Genomic DNA, 20,689 nt, shown 5'->3' with positions numbered 1-20,689 from the left:
TGACGCCACGCCTCTTTGAACCGTGTTTACTTTGGCAGTTATATTCTATATTTATTTGATTCTAAAATATATTCCCAAAAATTTTGAAAGTTGTTTTAATTTGTATCACTTAGATATGATTTGTATTAGAAAGTGCTGTGAGTGTGACGCTTGAACGGAAGGAAGTCAACCTAACCTAACCAACTGCGTATTTCTATACTGTGTAGCCGCGAGAGCTCTTTGGCGCGCTGTCTTCGGCGAAGTATTGCGCGCGCAGATTTTGACAGCGCGAAATACCTACTTTAGCAGAAATACCAAGCCTTAATCAGTGCATCATATTACCCATTTAGGTTTAACAATTAAATATCGATTTAATAATGAAATGGACGCTTCACAGAGACCTATATTAAGACATATTAAATTACTTTTTTTATAAATTCATAAAAAAATGTGAACCATTATAGCTTTTTATCATACCGAGAAATTATCTATTAAATATCATTTTTTATAAGTAAACGAGTTTACAAAGACAACAAGTACTAGTTTTAGTTAAATTACACGTTTTGTCTTTACAGGCTTAGTTGGCAATGAGAGAACATTTGCTAATAAGCTTATGTTTGTAATTAAACTAAAAAGTTTAGTTTGCTGTTTAACGCGTTTTATACATTTGTTAGAACAATGCAGAGAATAAGGAAGACGATGGAGCACGAATACAACTCGTAGTTTACCGATAAATTATCCTTTCAGGCTCCCCAACCGCCGATCCCATGGGATGGAGTCCGAGATGCCAAAAAGTTTGGTGACATTTGTTACCAATTCAACTATTTAACGCAATCCCGCGAGAAAGGCAGCGAGGATTGTCTTTATCTCAACGTTTACTCACCCAATTTGAAGCCGGCCCAACGTTTGCCCGTCATGATCTGGATCCACGGAGGCGCCTTCTGTTGCGGCAGCGGCAACGACGACATCTACGGACCCGACTACCTCATTGAAAACGGAGTAATCCTCGTCACCCTAAACTACAGACTAGAAGTCCTTGGATTTCTGTGTCTGGACACCGAAGACGTTCCAGGCAATGCGGGAATAAAAGACCAAGTCGCCGCAATGAGATGGGTCAGAAAGAACATCTCTAACTTCGGTGGTGACCCTGAAAACATCACCATATTTGGACAGAGTGCTGGAGCCGCCTGCGTCACCTACCACTGTGTCTCGCCGATGACCAAGGGTCTGTTCAAAAGGGCCATCGCTCAAAGCGGATGCATGCTGAACTCGTGGGCACATGCCTACAGACCGCGCGAAAGAGCAATCGCTCTGGCTAAGCACTTAGGATGGACTTCGGAACAAGAACAAGACCTCTATGAGTTCTTCAAATCCCAACCCATGGAATCTATTGCGGAAATTCAAATACCGATAATGGCGCGCGAAAAAGATTTATCAATGTACGAAATTCAGTTTACAGTTGTTAGTGAAAAAATATTCCCTAACGTTGAAACGTATTTTACTGGTGATATCATAGAAGCACTCAAAACGAATATACACGAAGGAGTCGAACTAATTATAGGCTACAATGAAGATGAGGGAACTTCAAATGTAATGGTGACTCGCAACATGGAAAATATGATTAATCAAGCCAACACCTATGATGACTTTTTTCTCTCAAAACCCTTATCTTTATACTGCAGTGTAGATGGTGATAAAATTGATATGGCAAACACAATGAAAAAATATTACTTAAGGAATAAAAGAGTGCACATAAAAAATGTAAACGCATTATCTAATTATTTTTCTGCCGAAGGCATCAAATTTGGGATATGGGAGTTCGCAAAATATTTCGCTGCCCAAAACAAAGTGTACATGTATAAATTCTGTTGTAAATCTGAGAGGAACTTATTTTCTAAAATATATGGCGTGACAAAATACTACAACAACACACATTTGGTGGGGCACTGTGATGAAATGGGATACCTTTTCCCAGTCAAAATTATAAAACAGAATATTAAGGCGTCTTCTGACACGTTCGCGATGATCAAAACGATGTCAACAATGTGGACTAATTTTGCAAAACAAGGGTATGTTCATCATCTTTACCATAATAATACTAATACTAAGCTTTGCTATGAGTTTCCATTAAAACGTAATCGCTAGCGAGTAGGTACCACCTAAAAAAATCTATGAAATAGTTCTTGAAAGTAAGGGGGGGCCTTTGCCTCAAAAAAATTTACAACCACATTCAGAATATTTTTTACGCAGACGCTAGCGAGCAGGTATGTTAACTCATATAAGCCCACTGCTCAAAATATCATTAGTCACAAGTAAATTGACGTCTGTTATCACTTAAATATTATTTTAAAATAAAATACCTTGGTAGCTCCCTGATAAAATGAATTTGCACGTGTGAATTTTGAACACTAAAAAAATAAATTCTAACTATGGACTAATAAAAAATGCGATAGAGTCAAATCGTACGGACATTAAAAATTCCAAAAACACAACTCCTGAAATTAAGGATTTGTGCTGCAGTGTTTTTAATTATATTTATTTCTTTACCAGGAACCCAAATATGAACTCCGGTCTAATGCCCATGTGGAGGCAGTTCAAAGCCGACTCGCAGCACTACCTGATGATTGGGAGGGACCTGATCCGGCGCAGGATACCTGACAAGGAAGAGCAAGAATTCTGGCAACATTTGTACAACAAATACTTACCCCGTTACCTTTACCAGAACTGTAACAAACTATGAAGTGTATAATAATTTCTGTAAATTGAGGAGATGATGAGTATTTTTAGGGGATCCCATCTATTCGCATACTGGTTTACTTCTAATATACTTTGGCATAAAATCCTTGGTACAGTTTTTATCGCATAACATTACATTATGCCAAAATTTACAGGGTGACTTTGAAATCGTTGGCATCCTTTTAATATATGACTACTCATGATCCATAGTTATTTTACAACCCTTTTAAGGCGATTATCACACTGCGCAGCGCTCCGCCGCGGTACGCGGGACGACAGATTTAATCATTATATGCACTTGCATACAATGATTAAATCTGTCGTTCCGCGTACCGTGGTATGAGTATGAGGTACTTACCTCAGCTTGTATAGAAAACACGCACGGCACAACACACTGACAACGCGTCTGCGCGCGGGATTTTTTATACATATAATCGTGTGATAATCGCCTTACTACTTCATTATATTATATTTAAATGAGGAAGTTAAAAAAATATCATGAATTCTTTACATTATTTTCTACTATGCTATGGCAGTTTATTTTAGTAAGTTTCAGAAGACTCTATTTACTTTACAACCATTATTTGTACACCGAATATTTTTTACGTAATAATAAATGTTTTTGGGGCTAAGTGGTAGGGCCCAAAAGATAAGGAGACATGTAAAGTGCCCCATAAGGGCTACCTTTTCTTTTTTATTATTTATTAGATTATGACGTTCATATTAAGTGCCACTTGTGGTCTCCGGGTATCATTTTCCGGGTGTACTACATCACCGAAGGTTAAAGCAACCTGTCAATACAAACACTGCTGTTTGTTCATTACTTATAGGAGATCTGCGAACTGTGCGCTATTACTCATGACAAAATGCAGTTCTATTTCTTTTCCTAAATTAAGGAATGTTTCCTTTGAGTAAAACTTTCTATCTACAATATAAAGAGTACTTTCCCTCCAGGTGGCATTACAAATTCCACCCTGTATACAGGATGGAAACGATAAATGATCTCACTCGATTATTTCTAAACTACAGGCTGTTAGGTAAATGGGTTTATGAGCCGACACTAGCCCATGTTAACATATAAATGGTATGTGGAAGTCAGTTTAATATCATCATTTTAATTATTTTAATTTTCACACAAATCTGATTTTATAAATTTTATTTTTACTCACACTACGCCACCTGGTAGATACTTTTGAAAATATAGAATATTTTCTAACCGGCCCTTTTTCATAGAAATCCAATGTATGAAGGTGACTTTAAAAATTTTATTCTATACGAACTAAGCCACCGATAAGAATCGATAGGTGTAGGTAGGTATAGTAACAACAAACAAATGTACAAATTTACAAATACATATTAAGGAAATAGCCTTAAGTACATTAATGTTTATGAGCACGTCGCAGATAAACGCAGTCGTCTTTGTAATACGACTTACCCGCACTAACATATTTTTACTAATGACAATAAAAGTTTTTTAATTCAATAATGTTAATAAAATAACCATTAAAACTTCCCTGACCTTTTTCTAAAGAAAAAAAACTTTTCTAAGAAAGAAAAATCGCAATATTTAGTTTTACATAACAACTAATCATGTAGAATCGTAATTAGTTTTTTGTACAATACCAACCTCGAGCCAATGACGCACCTGCTGATTTTTCAATATAAATATGCCCCAATCTGTGCGAGCCAGTCACATCGAAGCTCTCAAGTCGTCAAACAGGCGTGTTTTTAACAATATTTGCATCTTGTTTTCGCGTGAACTGTGACTTTTTTAACCGACAAGGTAAGTGCTTGACGAAACGAAGCATAATCTTTTTCCATTATATTACTGATCTCGCTAAGGAATACCTGTCATTCGGAGGTTAGACAATCTATAATACCTAGTTATTTAAAACATTTTTCTTTGCAGATTAATTTAAGAAACAATGGTTCAAGTTAAAATAAGTGATGGCATCCTCGAAGGGGAAAAAGTACATAGTGATATTTGCGGAGACTTCTACAGCTTCAAAGGAATCCCTTACGCCGCACCTCCCGTAGGGGATTTGAGATTTAAGGTACATTCATATACTGTCACTAAATAATCAAATCCATAACTAACACTGTAGGTTAACGATAATAAGTTATTTAAAATTACTTTTATTTTAGGCACCACAACCACCGATCCCATGGGAAGGCGTTCGGCCGGCCAAGAAGTGTGGCAGTTCCTGCTACCAGTTCAACTTCATGACTCGCACCCGTCTCAACGGCAGTGAGGACTGTCTGTACCTGAACGTGTACTCTCCCAACCTGACCCCGGCGAAACCGTTGCCAGTCATGTTTTTTATTCACGGGGGCGCATTCTCCTGCGGCAGCGGTGACGACGACGTCTACGGGCCAGAATTCCTGATCCAGCATAATGTAATCCTTGTCACTCTAAATTACCGCCTCGAAATTCTCGGCTTCCTATGCCTAGACACAGAAGATGCTCCTGGCAACCAGGGAATAAAAGACCAAGTCGCTGCCATGAGATGGGTTCAGAAAAACATCTCACAGTTCGGAGGTGACCCCAACAACGTCACCATTTTCGGACAGAGCGGCGGAGCAGCCTGCGTCACCATGCACTGCATCTCACCGATGACGAAAGGACTATTCAAACGAGCCGTCGCTCAAAGTGGATGCATGATAAGCTGGTGGTGTCAATTCTACAGACCTCGTGACCGAGCACTCGCTCTAGCAAAAACCCTGGGATGCAATTCTGAAGATGACAAAGAACTGTACGAGTTCTTCAAAAACCAACCGGTTGAGAAATTATGTGAAATCCAAGTACCCATAATGTTGAAGGAGAAGGAACATGATTTGTACGACACTCAATTTTGTATTGTGAGTGAGAAAGTTTTCCCTAACGTGGAAACTTTTTTCACTGGCGACATTTTAGAGAACCTTAAAAACAATGTTCACGAAGGGGTGGAGTTATTAATTGGGCACAATGAAGACGAAGGAATTATAAACATCGCGGCTACACATGACATCAAGAGAACGCTTTACTACGCTAACAATTTCAAAGAGTATTTTGTTCCACGTCCCCTAGCTTACTACTGTAGTATTGATGACCAGCTAGACATTGGACAAAAGATAAAAGAGTATTATTTAAATAACAGAACTCTCACAACGAAAAATTTGAACTTGTTAGTGAAATATTTTACGGCTGAATCTTTTAAAATAGGAATTTGGCAGATGGCAAAGTATTTTTCGGTGAAGAACAAAGTGTACATGTACAGGTTTAAGTGCAAATCCGAGAGAAACTTCTTCGTGACGCTTTGCGGGATGTCAGAATACTTCCCAGGGGGCAGCGTGGTGTGCCATATCGACGAGATAGCTTATCTTTTCCCAGTGAAGGGCATTAACCAGAAGATAAACCCTTCTTCACATACCTTCAAACTGATCAAGACCGTGACACAGCTTTGGACAAACTTTGCGAAAACCGGGTAAGATATTGTCATGTTTAACATTCACGTGTTTAACCCATATTAAGAATACTAATCATTTTTGCATTTACTTAACCTATCTACATCTAAAAATAAATATCTACTTTATTCATGGATACCTACTAGTAGTACCCAATGACATTGACTAGACGGAACTATAACTCAAACTGATTGATTTATATAAATAGAGGTTAAAATCAATAAAATAAAACATTTTGCGTCTCTAATTTAAAGTCAATAAAAGCACAAAAGTGTTCCAGAAATCTACACTCTACATTTTCAAGTCTTTTCAGTCTTCTCTAATGCTTATCTGTTCCTACAGGAACCCAACTCCTGACACCAGTCTTGGCATCAGCTGGAGACAGTTCAAAGCGAACAGCCAGAACTACATGGACATAGGCAACCAGCTCGTCAGGGGCACCACACCAGACAGGGATGAGCAACTATTCTGGGCGAACATCTTCAGCAAATACCTGCCCAATGGAATATATAAAAATATGGAACTATAAACCCTAGAGTACTCCGTTAAGTTCCGCTTAATTTCTCCGGTGGATTGAAAATATTTGAGTATTAAGTAACCATATAATAATCAGTGACACCGATTCCAAATATACCAAATATTTTATAAAGAATTCATCGCATAATGTATTTTTAGATGTTAATGTAAGTATTTATATGAATAAAGGCCTTTGAATGATAACTGAGGGATACTTTTACATTTTAAGAAAGAAGACTTGCAGAGTAACGCATTTTGAAATGTTTTGTTTTGTATTAATAATAATTAGGTAACATTACTTATAATTATAACCTTAATAAAAATATAAAAATATATCCTGTGATTTCATTGACACCTCTCAAATTAATCATTCATTACTTGATAGTGAATCTGCTTAAGCCTAGGCGCAGACCACCGACTTTTAGTTGGCCGATAGTTGAGCCCGATTCTAATTTGTATGAAAAATCGGCTGATACCAAATCGGTGTAATGTGCGCACCTTCCATACATGTCCATTAGGGTGTCCCAAAAAAATCAATCCATGGCTGCAATGTATTTTTACGGTAAAAGCACCTTTGAGGATATTTGTTTTTAATGACCATGAAAAGTCTAAGAAAAAACGCAACCAAACCATCTCAAAAATAGCTTTAAAGAGTCCAAAATTTTGTCAGCATCTAAGGTATTTGATAGATGGAGTGGCTGTCTTGTTTATTACTTTGTTTTAATCAAAGGCATAGTCTTGTTCAATCAACAAACAAACTGACAGTTTCATGAACGAGAGTCCTACTCCATGATCTAATTATGCTTCTTTTCAATGCGCTAAAAACTTGATGCAGCGAAAAGATCGATTAAATTAATGTACAACTTTTATGGCGAAATCATTGTTAAGTAGGAACAACAGCAAAATTCAGATTCTGACTGTAAAAACGATATTTCAAAAGAAAATTTACGAATTATTAACATCTTTTTAATAATAGATATTTAATTAAAATAATATGCAGCTAAAACAGCGTTGTATTTACTAAACAAATGTTAAGTTCCACAATGTACAGTATCCTATACAGCTTCATACCTACAAACATTTTGGTAAAAGTTTGATGTCAAGTCGGCACGGGTTATAGTTATCCGATACTAATAATATTTGATATTTTAGTTGCTAGGGTCAAATAGAAAAAAACTAAAGGGTATGCGTACCAGAAATCGAAAAAAAAATTTTCGCCCTACTAGCCTGGGACACCCTAATGTCCATACTGATTAACTGAACCTGACTAAACTATTGGCCGTCGAAAGATCGGTGGTCTGCGCCTAAGCTAAAATATGGCAGTGACAGAAATTATCCACCTGCAGGTCTTTCATTGAACTCGACACTACGTCAGTACAGTGACCTCTAGACACCGTGTAGACACGTAACTCGACGGAATCACTATCAATACTCGTATGATGCAAATGAAAATGTAAATTTTTAGATGTTTTAGTTTGCTACACGTCATACAAACGTGATTTGGTTAGATTTTGTTCAAATACTGCTACTTATTTGCAGAATTGTAAAATCCAAGAATTCCCTAACAGTATTCAAGCTAGCTAAACTAATAATAATATTCCAGGGATCTTGAGCATTCCCATAGGATGTATCTCAGCGTTGATTAAAGTCGTTAAGCAAAGTTAATTAAAAAGCATCGATTCATTTGTAATGCGAGCCGAAAGATTGCGTTAAAATTGGTTACTTAAGAAAACTGAAACCGGACAAACAAAATGTTGAAAAGAAACCTTGGAAACTCCAAGAAATTGTTCTCTGGATCTTTCAGATCGAGTTCTTTGAATTGTTCTTTTGTCCTGAGGGTAGGCTACCTCTTGCCAACTTTGTAAGCAACAATTTTGTTCTANTTGTTCTGAACATAGTTCAATATAACAGTCGCTTTCATCAGCAAATTTGTTTAGCAGAACAATTTATAAAACACAAATAAAACCTTTGTTTGCTGTGCGATCTCGATGGTACTTCCTTCATCGTCAACAAAGACCGTGATATCAACTGTGTCACACTAGAAAATAAGTTATTGTGTATTATGTGTAAATCACGTATAAAAATAATAGCAGAACAGTTCGATCGTTCGTTCGTTTCAGCTAAATGACGTAAAATGGGGGGGGGCTGCCCACAGTACGTAGCAGTAATCAAGTATATCTTCAGCCTTTATTGTATCCATGTCCCCCTTACGGCCATGACTCCTTAGCCGTCATAGGGCCCTTTGCGCATGTACCCACGGCCCCGTGACCTTAGGGGCCCCCCGTTTAAAAAACAAAAATATAAAAATACTAACAATTGTACGTAATTCGGTGACAAGTACTTTAATTTTGCAAATCCCGTTTCCTTGAGAAAAGGAACTTTTGATCTTTAAATGCCCAAGGTCTCTGCCTGTTAGGCAGGCACCTAACGACCTATCCTAAATCTGCCCTGGGCAACCAGGGCGCGGCTCCCCTCTACCCTTATTTTATCAATTGTTAGGTGAACCTAAGCTCTAGTGTTTAGGCACTTAGTGACCTACCACACTGGCGGATTGCAAGTATTTTCTAAGCGTCGCCGCTCCGCTTTGAAAACGCTTGTGATTCGCCAGTGTGGCAAAGCCCTTAGTGTCTAGGAGCATAGTATAATAATTTAGTACTACACTAGGAGTTAGGGGACTCTACGCTCACTTCTGTGCTCACTTTGGAACTAGTTTCCGCCCAGACCTCATAACCCTTATTTGTTTCTGGATTTTAAGCCAATAAACCAAATTGGTCTTTGGTTACTTTATCTCCTAGATTCGTTTCTTTTATTGAAACAATTTTATCAATTCATTTCATCAATTTCAAACAAAATTGTTGATCGCATGATCCGTATCGTCATTTCGTCATTGTCACTTCATTAACATCTGAGGAAGGTGAAAAAAACATGATATATTTTTTGACACATTTCCATTGTCTTCTTACATGTATTTTTCTAATAAAAAGTACTTTAAATTCTTATTTTGCGTCAGATTCATGGCATTATGGCCCATTGCGATTTTTGCATTTGAATTTATATTTTAAAAGTGGGTACGAATAACACGTGTAACATTATATCGTCATTAGATTCTTTATTTTATTTTTCTCTTCAATATATCATTCAGTTCCCTATTAAGTGTTTTTTACTTAGCGGTGAACTACCAACTAAACTACTTATGGCGAATTTTTATGCCTTTTTCTCGAGCTTTTGCCTCAATCATTGGATTTGTCTTATATTTGGGGAATGTCCTTAGATATTAGTAGTATCAGGAGTAGAGTCTTATTTTAAAAGGATGCAAATGATTTAAATTTCACCCTGTATACCTGTAGAGACTTCATCCTCATCAAATTCTGTTTCCAAAGTCTATTCGCCAATAAAAATCGTGGATGCCATAAAACAGGCTATAACAAGATCCGAGGGCATTAGCTCGAGATAAAGCACGAGCTGTAACTGAAAGTCGAAATTGTTTTACTCGTAAAACCTACGAAGATAATTTACGTTTACTGTGCCCGAGACTTCGTACGCGTGAAAATAGTTTGAACAGTATTTCCCGTTATAGCAACAATCTGGGGGCACGGCAGTGCCCCCACCAAGTCGAGCAAAAAAGCGGCACAGCCGTACCATCCTTTTCTCGAAGCAATTCAGGCCATTTTCGACCGCCTGTAACTTCGTTGTGGATAAAACTAGAAAGCTGAATTTTCATTAGCTATACAGGCATTGTAAAGACACGGTATATTTAAAATTTCATTCAATTTGAACCAGTAGTTTAAGAATTATAACGGGTCAAAGTTACTTAATTTTGTCACTCACTGACTGACTGACTGACTCACCGATCATCAAAATTCTAAGGCACTTCTAGCAGACCTAGAAGCTTCAAATTTGGAATATAAGTAGTGTTTGGTGTATGAATCAAGAAAAAACTAAAATATTTGGGGGCACGGTATAGTGCAACCGCCAAGTCGAGCAAAATTTTTCAATTTCGGTCCAGTTTTCTAGATACATAACTGCTGTCTACAAAATACAAAAAGAAATGAGATCCCATCAAAAACAATACTTGTCAAAAAAACCAAGTCTTGCAACTCAGTTGTTCTACGGTAAAAAGTTGTGAGATCCATGTAATACCAAGTCCAGGCCAGGAAATCTTTAACGTTTTACATAAATATATTGACTTGGCCATCGCATGAAAACACGTGTAAATTAAATTATTTAGTGCGATGGCCAAGTCCATAATAATTTATGTATATTATTAGTCAATAATTATTTATACAGTGTGAGTCACGTTAAAGTGTACATATGAAAATAGATGAAACTAGACCTATTTTTATCGACAAAAAAGAGGTCAAAAAATTTTTGAGATTATTTTTTATTTTTTTATAGAATTTTTTATCTTCCAATTACTTATTGTAAATAAAACGTAATAACTTTTAAACTAAGCGATATATCCTGATAAAAAAAAAACAGTAATAATGCTAAATAACAGGCGATACTAAAAAAATACATAAAATACACAAAAAATGCCAACAAATAATAAAAAATGATACTTTTTGAAAAAAATCTATCACAACATTTGCTATGATCGTTTGAACAAAGGCCTGTCACCACATTATTCTCCGCTACAGGTAGAGACAATTTTAATTTTAACTAAAATGCTTATTTTACTTCAACATCTCTAACTTCGGTGGTGACCCTGAAAACATCACCATATTTGGACAGAGTGCTGGAGCCGCCTGCGTCACCTACCACTGTGTCTCGCCGATGACCAAGGGTCTGTTCAAAAGGGCCATCGCTCAAAGCGGATGCATGCTGAACTCGTGGGCACATGCCTACAGACCGCGCGAAAGAGCAATCGCTCTGGCTAAGCATTTAGGATGGACTTCGGAACAAGAACAAGACCTCTATGAGTTCTTCAAATCCCAACCCATGGAATCGATTGCGGAAATTCAAATACCGATAATGGCGCGCGAAAAAGATTTATCAATGTACGAAATTCAGTTTACAGTTGTTAGTGAAAAAATATTCCCTAACGTTGAAACGTATTTTACTGGTGATATCATAGAAGCACTCAAAACGAATATACACGAAGGAGTCGAACTAATTATAGGCTACAATGAAGATGAGGGAACTTCAAATGTAATGGTGACTCGCAACATGGAAAATATGATTAATCAAGCCAACACCTATGATGACTTTTTTCTCTCAAAACTCTTATCATTATACAGTGTAGATGGTGATAAAATTGATATTGCAAACAAGACGAAAAAATATTACTTAGGGAATAAAAGAGTGCAGATAAAAAATGTAAACGCATTATCTAATTATTTTTCTGCCGAAGGCATCAAATTTGGGATATGGGAGTTCGCAAAATATTTCGCTGCCCAAAACAAAGTGTACATGTATAAATTCTGTTGTAAATCTGAGAGGAACTTATTTTCTAAAATATATGGCGTGACAAAATACTACAACAACGCACATTTGGTGGGGCACTGTGATGAAATGGGATACCTTTTCCCAGTCAAAATTATAAAACAGAATATTAAGGCGTCTTCTGACACGTTCGCGATGATCAAAACGATGTCAACAATGTGGACTAATTTTGCAAAACAAGGGTATGTTCATCATCTTTACCATAATAATACTATAAGCTTTGCTATGAGTTTCCATTAAAACGTAATCGCTAGCGAGTAGGTACCACCTAAAAAAATCTATGACATAGTTCTTGAAAGTAAGGGGGGGCCTTTGCCTCAAAAAAATTTACAACCACATCTAACTTATAATAAATCTGTAGAGAGGTCAATTCTGTACATGAAATGTATTTTCAAAATAACTATCAGGGGGGTGATTAGTGATCGATACTGATGCCAAAAATGCAATCAGTAAAATTTTTGTCTGTCTGTCTGTATGTTCCTTATAGAAACAAAAACTACTCGACGGATTTTAACGAAACTTGGTACAAATTATTCTTCATACTCCTGGGCAGGTTATAGTATACTTAGGAGCAGAGTAGTGAAGGGAAATTTTGGGAAAACGGGAGAAGTTACTCCATTTTTTTAGCTTCCGTCGCGTGTGCAGCCTTAATGGTTAAAGTTACATAGAAATCATGTATGACGGAAATATAATTATCTAATCTAAATATACATATAAAAAGACGCACAAGCCTAAACGGCTAAACGTAGGCACTTGAAATTTGGAAGGGACGTAGCTTAGGTACCGTAGAGGTGTACTGAGAAAGGAATTTCCGAAATTCCCACGGGAACGGGAATTAGAGGGAAAATCCTATTGTACGAAAAATCTAAACCGCTTAAGTTAGACGCTTGAAATTTGGCATGCAGGTACCTTAGTAAACTTAAAGCTTAGTTACAACAGGATATTGCAAAATTCCCACGGAAACGGGAGTTAGCGGGAAAAAACATTTGTATGAAAAAATCTAAACCGCGTAAGATAGATGAAGGGGGTAAAACGGGATCCACGCTTACGAAGTCGCGGGTGGCCGCTAGTTCAGAATATGTTTTACGCAGACGCTAGCGAGCAGGTATGATAACTCATAGCCCACTGCTCAAAATAATATCATTAGTCACAAGTACTGACGTTTGTTATCATCACTTGAATATTATTTTAAAATAAAATGCCTTGGTAGCTCCCTAGTAAAATGAATTTGCGTGTGAATTTTGAACACTAAAAAAATAAATTCTAAATATGGACTAATCAAAAAATGCGATAGAGTCAAATCGTACACGGACATTAAAAATTCCAAAACCACAACTCCTGAAATTAATAATTTGTGCTGCAGTGTTTTCTATTATATTTATTTCTTCACCAGGAACCCACACATAAACTCCGGTCTAATGCCCATGTGGAGGCAGTTCAAAGCCGACTCGCAGCACTACCTGATGATTGGGAGGGACCTGATCCGGCGCAGGATACCTGACAAGGAAGAGCAAGAATTCTGGCAACATTTGTACAACAAATACTTACCCCGTTACCTTTACCAGAACTGTAACAAACTATTAAGTGTATAATAATTGCTGTAAATTGAGGAGATGATGAGTATTTTTAGGCGATCCCTTCTATTCGCATAGTGGTTTACTTCTAATATACTTTGGCATAAAATCCTCAGTATAGTTTTTTATCGCATAATATAACATTATACCAAAATTTACACGGTGAATTTGAAATCGTTGGCATCCTTTTAATATATGACTCTACTCATGATCCATATTTATTGTACAAAACTTTTACTTTACCTTACTACTTTATTATATTATATTTAAATGAGGAATGTAAAAAAATATCATTAATTATTTACACTAAGACGTCGACCGCGAAGACGATTTTGATAGCCCGTGAGAGTTAAATAAACTGAACTTATTTTAAAATGTACTATTAGTAGTTAATAGTGACAATAGTGACTGAGTTTCTTGCGCTGCTTCTTCTCAGCACTGGCCCATTTATTGTCCCGAAGCAGTGGTAGGGTTAATATTCATTCTGAAGCCACGATAGCCGAACGGTGAAGGGGTCGGACTGGCCGACTCGTGATCCGGGGAACGCGGGTTCGGTCCCCGCCGCCGCTCGACTATTGTGGTGAGCTCACTCGTGACACAAGCATATTTAGCTTAGTACGAGGGGCTAACGGGAGTATTAGTAATTTGTGTAATAACAAATTACTAATAATCTTTAAAAAAAAAAATATTGGGACGTGTAAAAGTGCGTTTTAAAAGCCTATTTGCAAAAATAAATGAGTTTTATGAGTTTTATTCGCGCCAGTGTTCACACTGACTATCTATCTACCTATAAATATAGGTGCTCACACACTTCGGTCGGTCGTAAGTCGTAACGTGGTAGTATTGTTGCTGCTAAAATGTTTTATTTTACTCTTCTAAACTCTACCTTGCAGTCGACCGCAAAAAATATTCTCGAGCATAAGTAGACCTCACAGATCAAAAGTTTGGCCACCCCTGTACTATGGCAATTGATTTTAATAAGTTTCAGAAGACTACTTAATTTTACTTTACCACCATTGTTTGTAACTCCGATTTTTTTTTACGTAATAATAATATGTTTTAGTCATCTAGTAAGCTATAATCACGTACTTAAAATCCAAAATTTCAAGTCTGTTGGTCATTTAGTTCCGAAGTTAAGCGAAAGCAAAGTTTCGCATTTACGACACTCACTCACTGATAATCATCAAAATAGAACTAAAGTCCGATTTTTAATTCGACGGAATTCTGACAGCTGTCATTTTTTGACAATTCAGATGTAATAAGCCTTTTTTGCTTTGAATTATTAATAAATAATATGAAATGAAATTTCATCAAGTACAACTTACAAGAATGAACTATTGTTTGTTTTGTGAATTCAATGTACACTAATTATTATGTACATTTTAGAGATTAAATAGAAAAAAAACGTGTTTTTAACACAGTAAAACAACATAATATTATTATCATAAACGAAAATATGTATCGATCATCAATCATCATTATCGTCATCATAATCAACTTGGATTATAAAATTGGCATCTTGTTAAATTGGTTATTTTATAAAGCTAAGATTTTATTAACAAAATGANGTTAAAGTATTTGTCGAAGAGAAATACTAAGGGTTCGGACAATATTTTCATTAAATAATGTTTCCGACAAAGGTTGTCAAACTGTTGTGGTGTTTCAACTACCTATTTTAAAGTTTTTAGTCACTTTGTAAGTGTTGAATTTTATGGAATTGGGAGAGAAGTACCGCGTTTGAAGCGTTCATGAGCAGACATTGTAAGTAGTTGAATATTCAAGTTCTGAATTTGATTTATTGATGAATAATAAAATAAATCCTACTAGCTCGATTAATGGTTTCATTTAATTTTTTTAAACCTATAATAAATAATCTCTTTTCGTTAATATAAGAAAATATCAAATTAGCCCGTAATCCTGAATCCTGATACATAAAGTTAGCCTATTAATTTAATACAGGTACGACTGTACTCAGTGTTGCACTATCAAATGCAATAGAGGCGCCTCTATGCCAGAGTTTTTATGTTCCTGGTCCTGACCAGGTATATCAGGTGATATAATGTTATAGCCTGCTATAACATTATATCGTCATTAGATTCTTTATTTTATTTTTCTCTTCAATATATCATTCAGTTCCCTATTAATTGTTTTTTACTTAGCGGTGAACTACCAACTAAACTACTTATGGCGAATTTTTATGCCTTTTTCTCGAGCTTTTGCCTCAATCATTGGATTTGTCTCATATTTGGGGAATGTACTCGTACTACTATTATCAGGAGTAGAGTCTTATTTTAAAAGGATGCAAATGATTTAAATTTCACCCTGTATACCTTTAGAGACTTCATCCTCATCAAATTCTGTTTCCAAAGTCTATTCGCCAATAAAAATCGTGGATGCCATAAAGTAGGCTATAACAAGATCCGAGGGCATTAGCTCGAGATAAAGCACGAGCTGTAACTGAAAGTCGAAATTGTTTTACTCGTAAAACCTACGAAGATAATTTACGTTTACTGTGCCCGCGACTTTGTACGCGTGAAAATAGTTTGATTAATATTTCCCGTTTTTGTAACAATTTTCTTTACTGCTCCGTCCTTATTGGCTGTAAGGTGATGTTACCTAAAGTCTTCCTCGATAAATGGGCTATTCAACACAAAAATATTTTTTCACATCGGACCAGTAGTTCCCGAGATTAGCGCGTTCAACCAAACAAACACTTTTCAGCTTTATAATACTGATGAGTTGCACCATCTCACTTTAACTTTGATAAACGTCAAAAATCTGTTAAACCCCATACAATAAGCACCGGTTATTGTTATTATTACGGTTAAAATTTAAATTATAACGGTAGAATTTTGGTGGATGATAGCTGAGTAAATACAAATGAGTAGGTCATCTTCATAGAAACGCCCGAGCGCGGTTTGTATGTGAGCGCGCCAATACGTATGTGGCGCGCACGCACACACTGACAAAATTTAGCGTGGATTAGCGGTGAGGTGCTACTCTGATGATAGGGTATATAGAAAAAAGGGAAGCACAAAATAAGGTCGACATGCACTACGCTTAGTTGTAGCTCTACACATAGGATAAAAATAATTAGCTTAAATACATATAATAGGTTCGTTTATGAAAAAAGGTCCTGTTCTCCCATAGAACCAGCCGCGGCTGCATAAAATATCTCCATGTCAAAAACAAATACTTACAGACTTGTTTTTGCATATGGGTATATACAAAAACAGGTATTAGAGTTCGTGGATCAAATGTCAGATTACCAACTTTCGAAAACAANAAAAGCAGTTTTTTTTTTTCAAAAAGTTTCATTTTTTATTATTTGTTGGCCTTTTTTGTGTATTTTATGTATTTTTTTAGTATCGCCTGTTATTTAGCTTTATTACTGTTTTTATTTTATCAGGATATACCGCTTAGTTTAAAAGTTATTACGCTTTCTTTACAATAAGTAATTGGAAGAAAAAAAATCTATAAAAACTTTTTAAAAAATCTCAAAATAATTTTGACCTGTTTTTTGTCGATAAAAATAGGTCTAGTTTCATCTATTTTCATATGTACACTTTAACGTGACTCACACTGTATACTGAATTGTCTTGTAAGTATCTATTTTTGGAAAGGGTCATGACCACGGTTTCAAACAAAAAATACAAATGCAAATAATTTATTTCATTAACAAACAGTTACTCCTGAAATCTGCATTCTGAGTGATTGTGCGATTTACAAAAGAATACGTCACAGTTCGTTCGTTCGTTTCAGCCAAATGACGTTCCCTGCTGGACAAAGGTCTCCAGACCGGTCCTGGCTGCCCGCATCCAGGTACTTCCCGAAACACAAGTCACAGTGAATATACTTAAAAATGGACTGCCCATCACAGTCAGTTATTTTAATACTTCTCAGCACTTGCCAAATGTTTGTCTCGAAGCGCTGGTAGGGTAAAAAAGAATGAGACATGTATAGACTCCTTAAGAGCATTTAACGATTTGTAAGTACTAATTTATTAGTCTACACTGTAGACCAGGGTTTCCCAATTTTTTTTTGCCAAGGAACCCTAATTGATTACACTTTTCCTAGCGGAACCCCCGTACTACTCCGCCCACACGCCCTGCCCCTCCCTTGTGCGTAAACAAGTCGGTGCGAGCGAACAACGTCGGTCACGAAACGTGGGATAATATTTTTTACGGAACCCTTGCGGCCTTTCCACGGAACCCCAGGGTTCCGCGGACCACCATTCGGGAACCGCTGCTGTAGACTGTAGCCTGTAGAGTCTATCTACAGTGTAGACTCTACACAAATAAAGATAATTTTGATTTTTTTTTATTTTGGCTAAAATGTATGTTTTTAGTAGTTGACAACCCTATACCCAGTCGTAAAGATCGGATAGCCAAATTATTTACGACACAGGGCAGTTTATGGCCGCCATATTGCAGAGGAGTTGCCAGCGATAACTGAGGGATTTGAGGTATCCAGTTTCGTTTATTTACAGCTACGGCTTTCCTGGTGGTATTAAGGAGTTATAATAGTGTTATAAGCGCAACTTGGTTACGACTTAATAAGACCGTTTTACAGCTATTGGATAAGGATGAGCCTTTTGAATATGGTAACAATATTGACATAGGATATGATGATGAACGATATTTAAATAAGTGAATGAGTAACTATATAAGTGCCAATTCAGGCGATTTTTTTCTAGCAAATAATTATACTTTTACTCTTGTAGAACATAATTTCTATTAAACTAGATAGCTCAATTCATTAAATCAAAAATTATCGAATGATAAAAAAAACTAAAAACATCAGCACTCAAAGCACATCATACTTACATTATTTTTTTCTAATTCATACATAATACATATTTCTGTTGACGTCATCTTTGCTATAAAATAAAAAAATGAATAATTAATATTACATACTTAGTGTCATGTGAAACAGAACAATCCTTGACACGGCCGGGCGGCCTTTGGAAAAAACTGGGTTGTAATGCCACTCATACACACAATCATTTTCATACTCATTTTTTTATTTATCCACAACGAGGAAGCTCTTGGCCTGTATCTCACCTGATGGTAAAGTGACGATCAGGCCGAAGGTGGGAGCGAGCTTCACCCGGAATCCTCAACTACGAAAGAACTGGCTATATAACCTCTAATCTGTTCCGGCGAACACAACAATGCTGGTAACATTGTTGTTATGTTCACAAATTTTTCTTTTGTTCACTCTACAGAATAGGTATCTTGAAAGATACATGTTAACCTCCGCTAGGTATTTTATCTTAATTAATTCCAAGTTATATCTGCTTCAATATGATTTCAAAAGCTACACGTTCGTTTCAACCGAACTCTGTCCACTGCTGGACAAAGGGGTCCCCACGGATTTCCACAACCTTTCCTGTGCTACCCGGATCGAAGTGCTTCCCGCGTCCAACCCCCCTAGACAAATGTACTTTTTGATCGAATCGAAAATCGAATCCGTCAAAACTCCAAACAAAAAAGGCCTTTCCACTTCTCGACTGGTTTGCGATTATAATGTGCACTTTGTCTAGACCCACAGATCTTTTTGCTTGAAACGCAGGAACTCTTAATTCAGGCATGTATTTAATTTTAACTTTTAGATTTTAAATTAGCCTGGAAGTTTAATTTTATTATTTGTATCTGTCAGACATTGAATTTGTGTCTCTCAGACAACGCAGAGGCCGGTCCTTTTGGAAGGCATTCGGGGATACAGATCCAACGCGAAGAGGCCCCTTCGAGACGGTAACGTCAGAGTAAATACAAACGAGTAGGTCATCTTCATAGAAACGCACCGAGCGCGGTTTGTACGTGAGCGCGCCAATACGTATACGGCGCGCACGCACACACTGACAAAATTCGGCGCAACACCACGCTAATCCACGCGCGCGCTCACATATAAACCGCGCTCGGTGCATTTCCATGAAGTTGACCTACTCATTTGTATTTACTCTGGTAACGTGTTGAGCTGTGTAACGTGTTCTATTATTATTAAATTAATGTCGCGGACTTTAACCATAACAATTACATTATAATTATGACAGTGTATACGTAGACAACGCACCGGACTAATCCCGAAGGTCTCATCGTCCGACATTGAGTAATTGTCGGCCATGACAATCCTATCTTCGCGGTACATACCAATTATACTATACTGCTAGATGCATCTACAATTAGCACCTAATTGAATGCAAATACTGTGTGCATGCTCAATTCTCATCAAGATATAAACTTGAATGTATTAAAAGACCATTTCTGTAACAAATTAAATAATAATAAAATTTTCAATGCGGTAGTAGGTTCCGTGTCAATTTTTTTATCAGATACCTACGTTTTCACGCCCGAGCAATTTTGATGAATTTTTATATTAGAGCTTGAAAGAAGTACTTACGTAAATTCTACTGCCGCAATGAAACTCCTCAGAATACGGAACAAACCAGAAACCGTCAACGGGCGTAAATGTGTATTCATATAAATTACTCCAAAACGCACTAATTTGACTTTAGAGCAATTAGTCAATGGCCGGCGCGCGCATTGTTTACATATCCGTCAGATTGACACTTTATAATTAAATTATGCCGTCTTGTGCCGTTCCAACATGTAAGAATGCTACTGGAATTACGAAGAAAGTGCATGGGATCATGTTTTATCCGTAAGTAGCACATTTCCAATTCATATTAATTAAATAATAATTTTCAAAAAAAATCACGGTTGTATTTTGTAAGTGTTGCCACAGGTCAACGGAATATTTTACCCTACTTTTTTATATTGAATTACATTTGTCTATAAAAAATTCACGCGTTAATTTTGTTAGCGTTACCACAGAATAATGGAATATGTTCTCATCCTTTTTGTTTTTATTAGTTTTTAGTGTAATTTCATCCATGACATGACAACCTGATTAATTAAATTATAAGTGCCACTTGTGGTCTAAACTGAATAAATATTTTTGATTTTGATTGATTTTAATATTTGAATTAATTTATA

The 20,689-nt window shown here is 36.5% G+C and overlaps 3 protein-coding genes across 3 annotated transcripts; all 3 read left to right on the top strand.

Moving 5' to 3' along the window:
- Positions 1-707: 707 nt before the first annotated feature.
- On the top strand, positions 708-3,142 carry LOC114360512 (acetylcholinesterase-like). Its single transcript, XM_028315241.1, has 2 exons — positions 708-2,048; positions 2,530-3,142. The coding sequence occupies exons 1-2, from the start codon at positions 895-897 to the stop codon at positions 2,717-2,719; spliced, it is 1,344 nt and encodes a 447-aa protein (XP_028171042.1). The 5' UTR covers positions 708-894; the 3' UTR covers positions 2,720-3,142.
- A 1,237-nt stretch (positions 3,143-4,379) lies between these two features.
- Positions 4,380-6,943, top strand: LOC114360511 (esterase FE4-like). The gene is made up of 4 exons (XM_028315240.1): positions 4,380-4,498; positions 4,625-4,769; positions 4,861-6,179; positions 6,502-6,943. Exons 2-4 carry the CDS (start codon positions 4,641-4,643, stop codon positions 6,686-6,688), a joined length of 1,635 nt encoding a protein of 544 aa, XP_028171041.1. The 5' UTR covers positions 4,380-4,498; positions 4,625-4,640; the 3' UTR covers positions 6,689-6,943.
- A 4,418-nt stretch (positions 6,944-11,361) lies between these two features.
- LOC114360509 (cholinesterase-like) lies at positions 11,362-13,896 on the top strand. The gene is made up of 2 exons (XM_028315238.1): positions 11,362-12,299; positions 13,511-13,896. Exons 1-2 carry the CDS (start codon positions 11,449-11,451, stop codon positions 13,707-13,709), a joined length of 1,050 nt encoding a protein of 349 aa, XP_028171039.1. The 5' UTR covers positions 11,362-11,448; the 3' UTR covers positions 13,710-13,896.
- The last annotated feature ends 6,793 nt before the right edge of the window (positions 13,897-20,689 follow it).

Source organism: Ostrinia furnacalis, unplaced genomic scaffold, assembly GCF_004193835.3.
Source record: "Ostrinia furnacalis isolate ACB-3 unplaced genomic scaffold, ASM419383v2 OfSCF5071, whole genome shotgun sequence".
NCBI classification, from domain to species: domain Eukaryota; kingdom Metazoa; phylum Arthropoda; class Insecta; order Lepidoptera; family Crambidae; genus Ostrinia; species Ostrinia furnacalis.
Note: the sequence above shows the minus strand (reverse complement) of the source record. Positions and strands in the feature narration are given on the sequence as shown.

Coding starts and splice junctions, on each gene's coding strand:
- LOC114360512 (XM_028315241.1), top strand. CDS start 895: ATGATCTGGATCCACGGAGGCGCCTTCTGTTGCGGCAGCGGCAACGAC. Junction 2,049..2,529: donor ACTAATTTTGCAAAACAAGG/GTATGTTCATCA, acceptor TTTCTTTACCAG/GAACCCAAATATGAACTCCG.
- LOC114360511 (XM_028315240.1), top strand. CDS start 4,641: ATGGTTCAAGTTAAAATAAGTGATGGCATCCTCGAAGGGGAAAAAGTA. Junction 4,770..4,860: donor TAGGGGATTTGAGATTTAAG/GTACATTCATAT, acceptor CTTTTATTTTAG/GCACCACAACCACCGATCCC. Junction 6,180..6,501: donor ACAAACTTTGCGAAAACCGG/GTAAGATATTGT, acceptor CTGTTCCTACAG/GAACCCAACTCCTGACACCA.
- LOC114360509 (XM_028315238.1), top strand. CDS start 11,449: ATGACCAAGGGTCTGTTCAAAAGGGCCATCGCTCAAAGCGGATGCATG. Junction 12,300..13,510: donor ACTAATTTTGCAAAACAAGG/GTATGTTCATCA, acceptor TTTCTTCACCAG/GAACCCACACATAAACTCCG.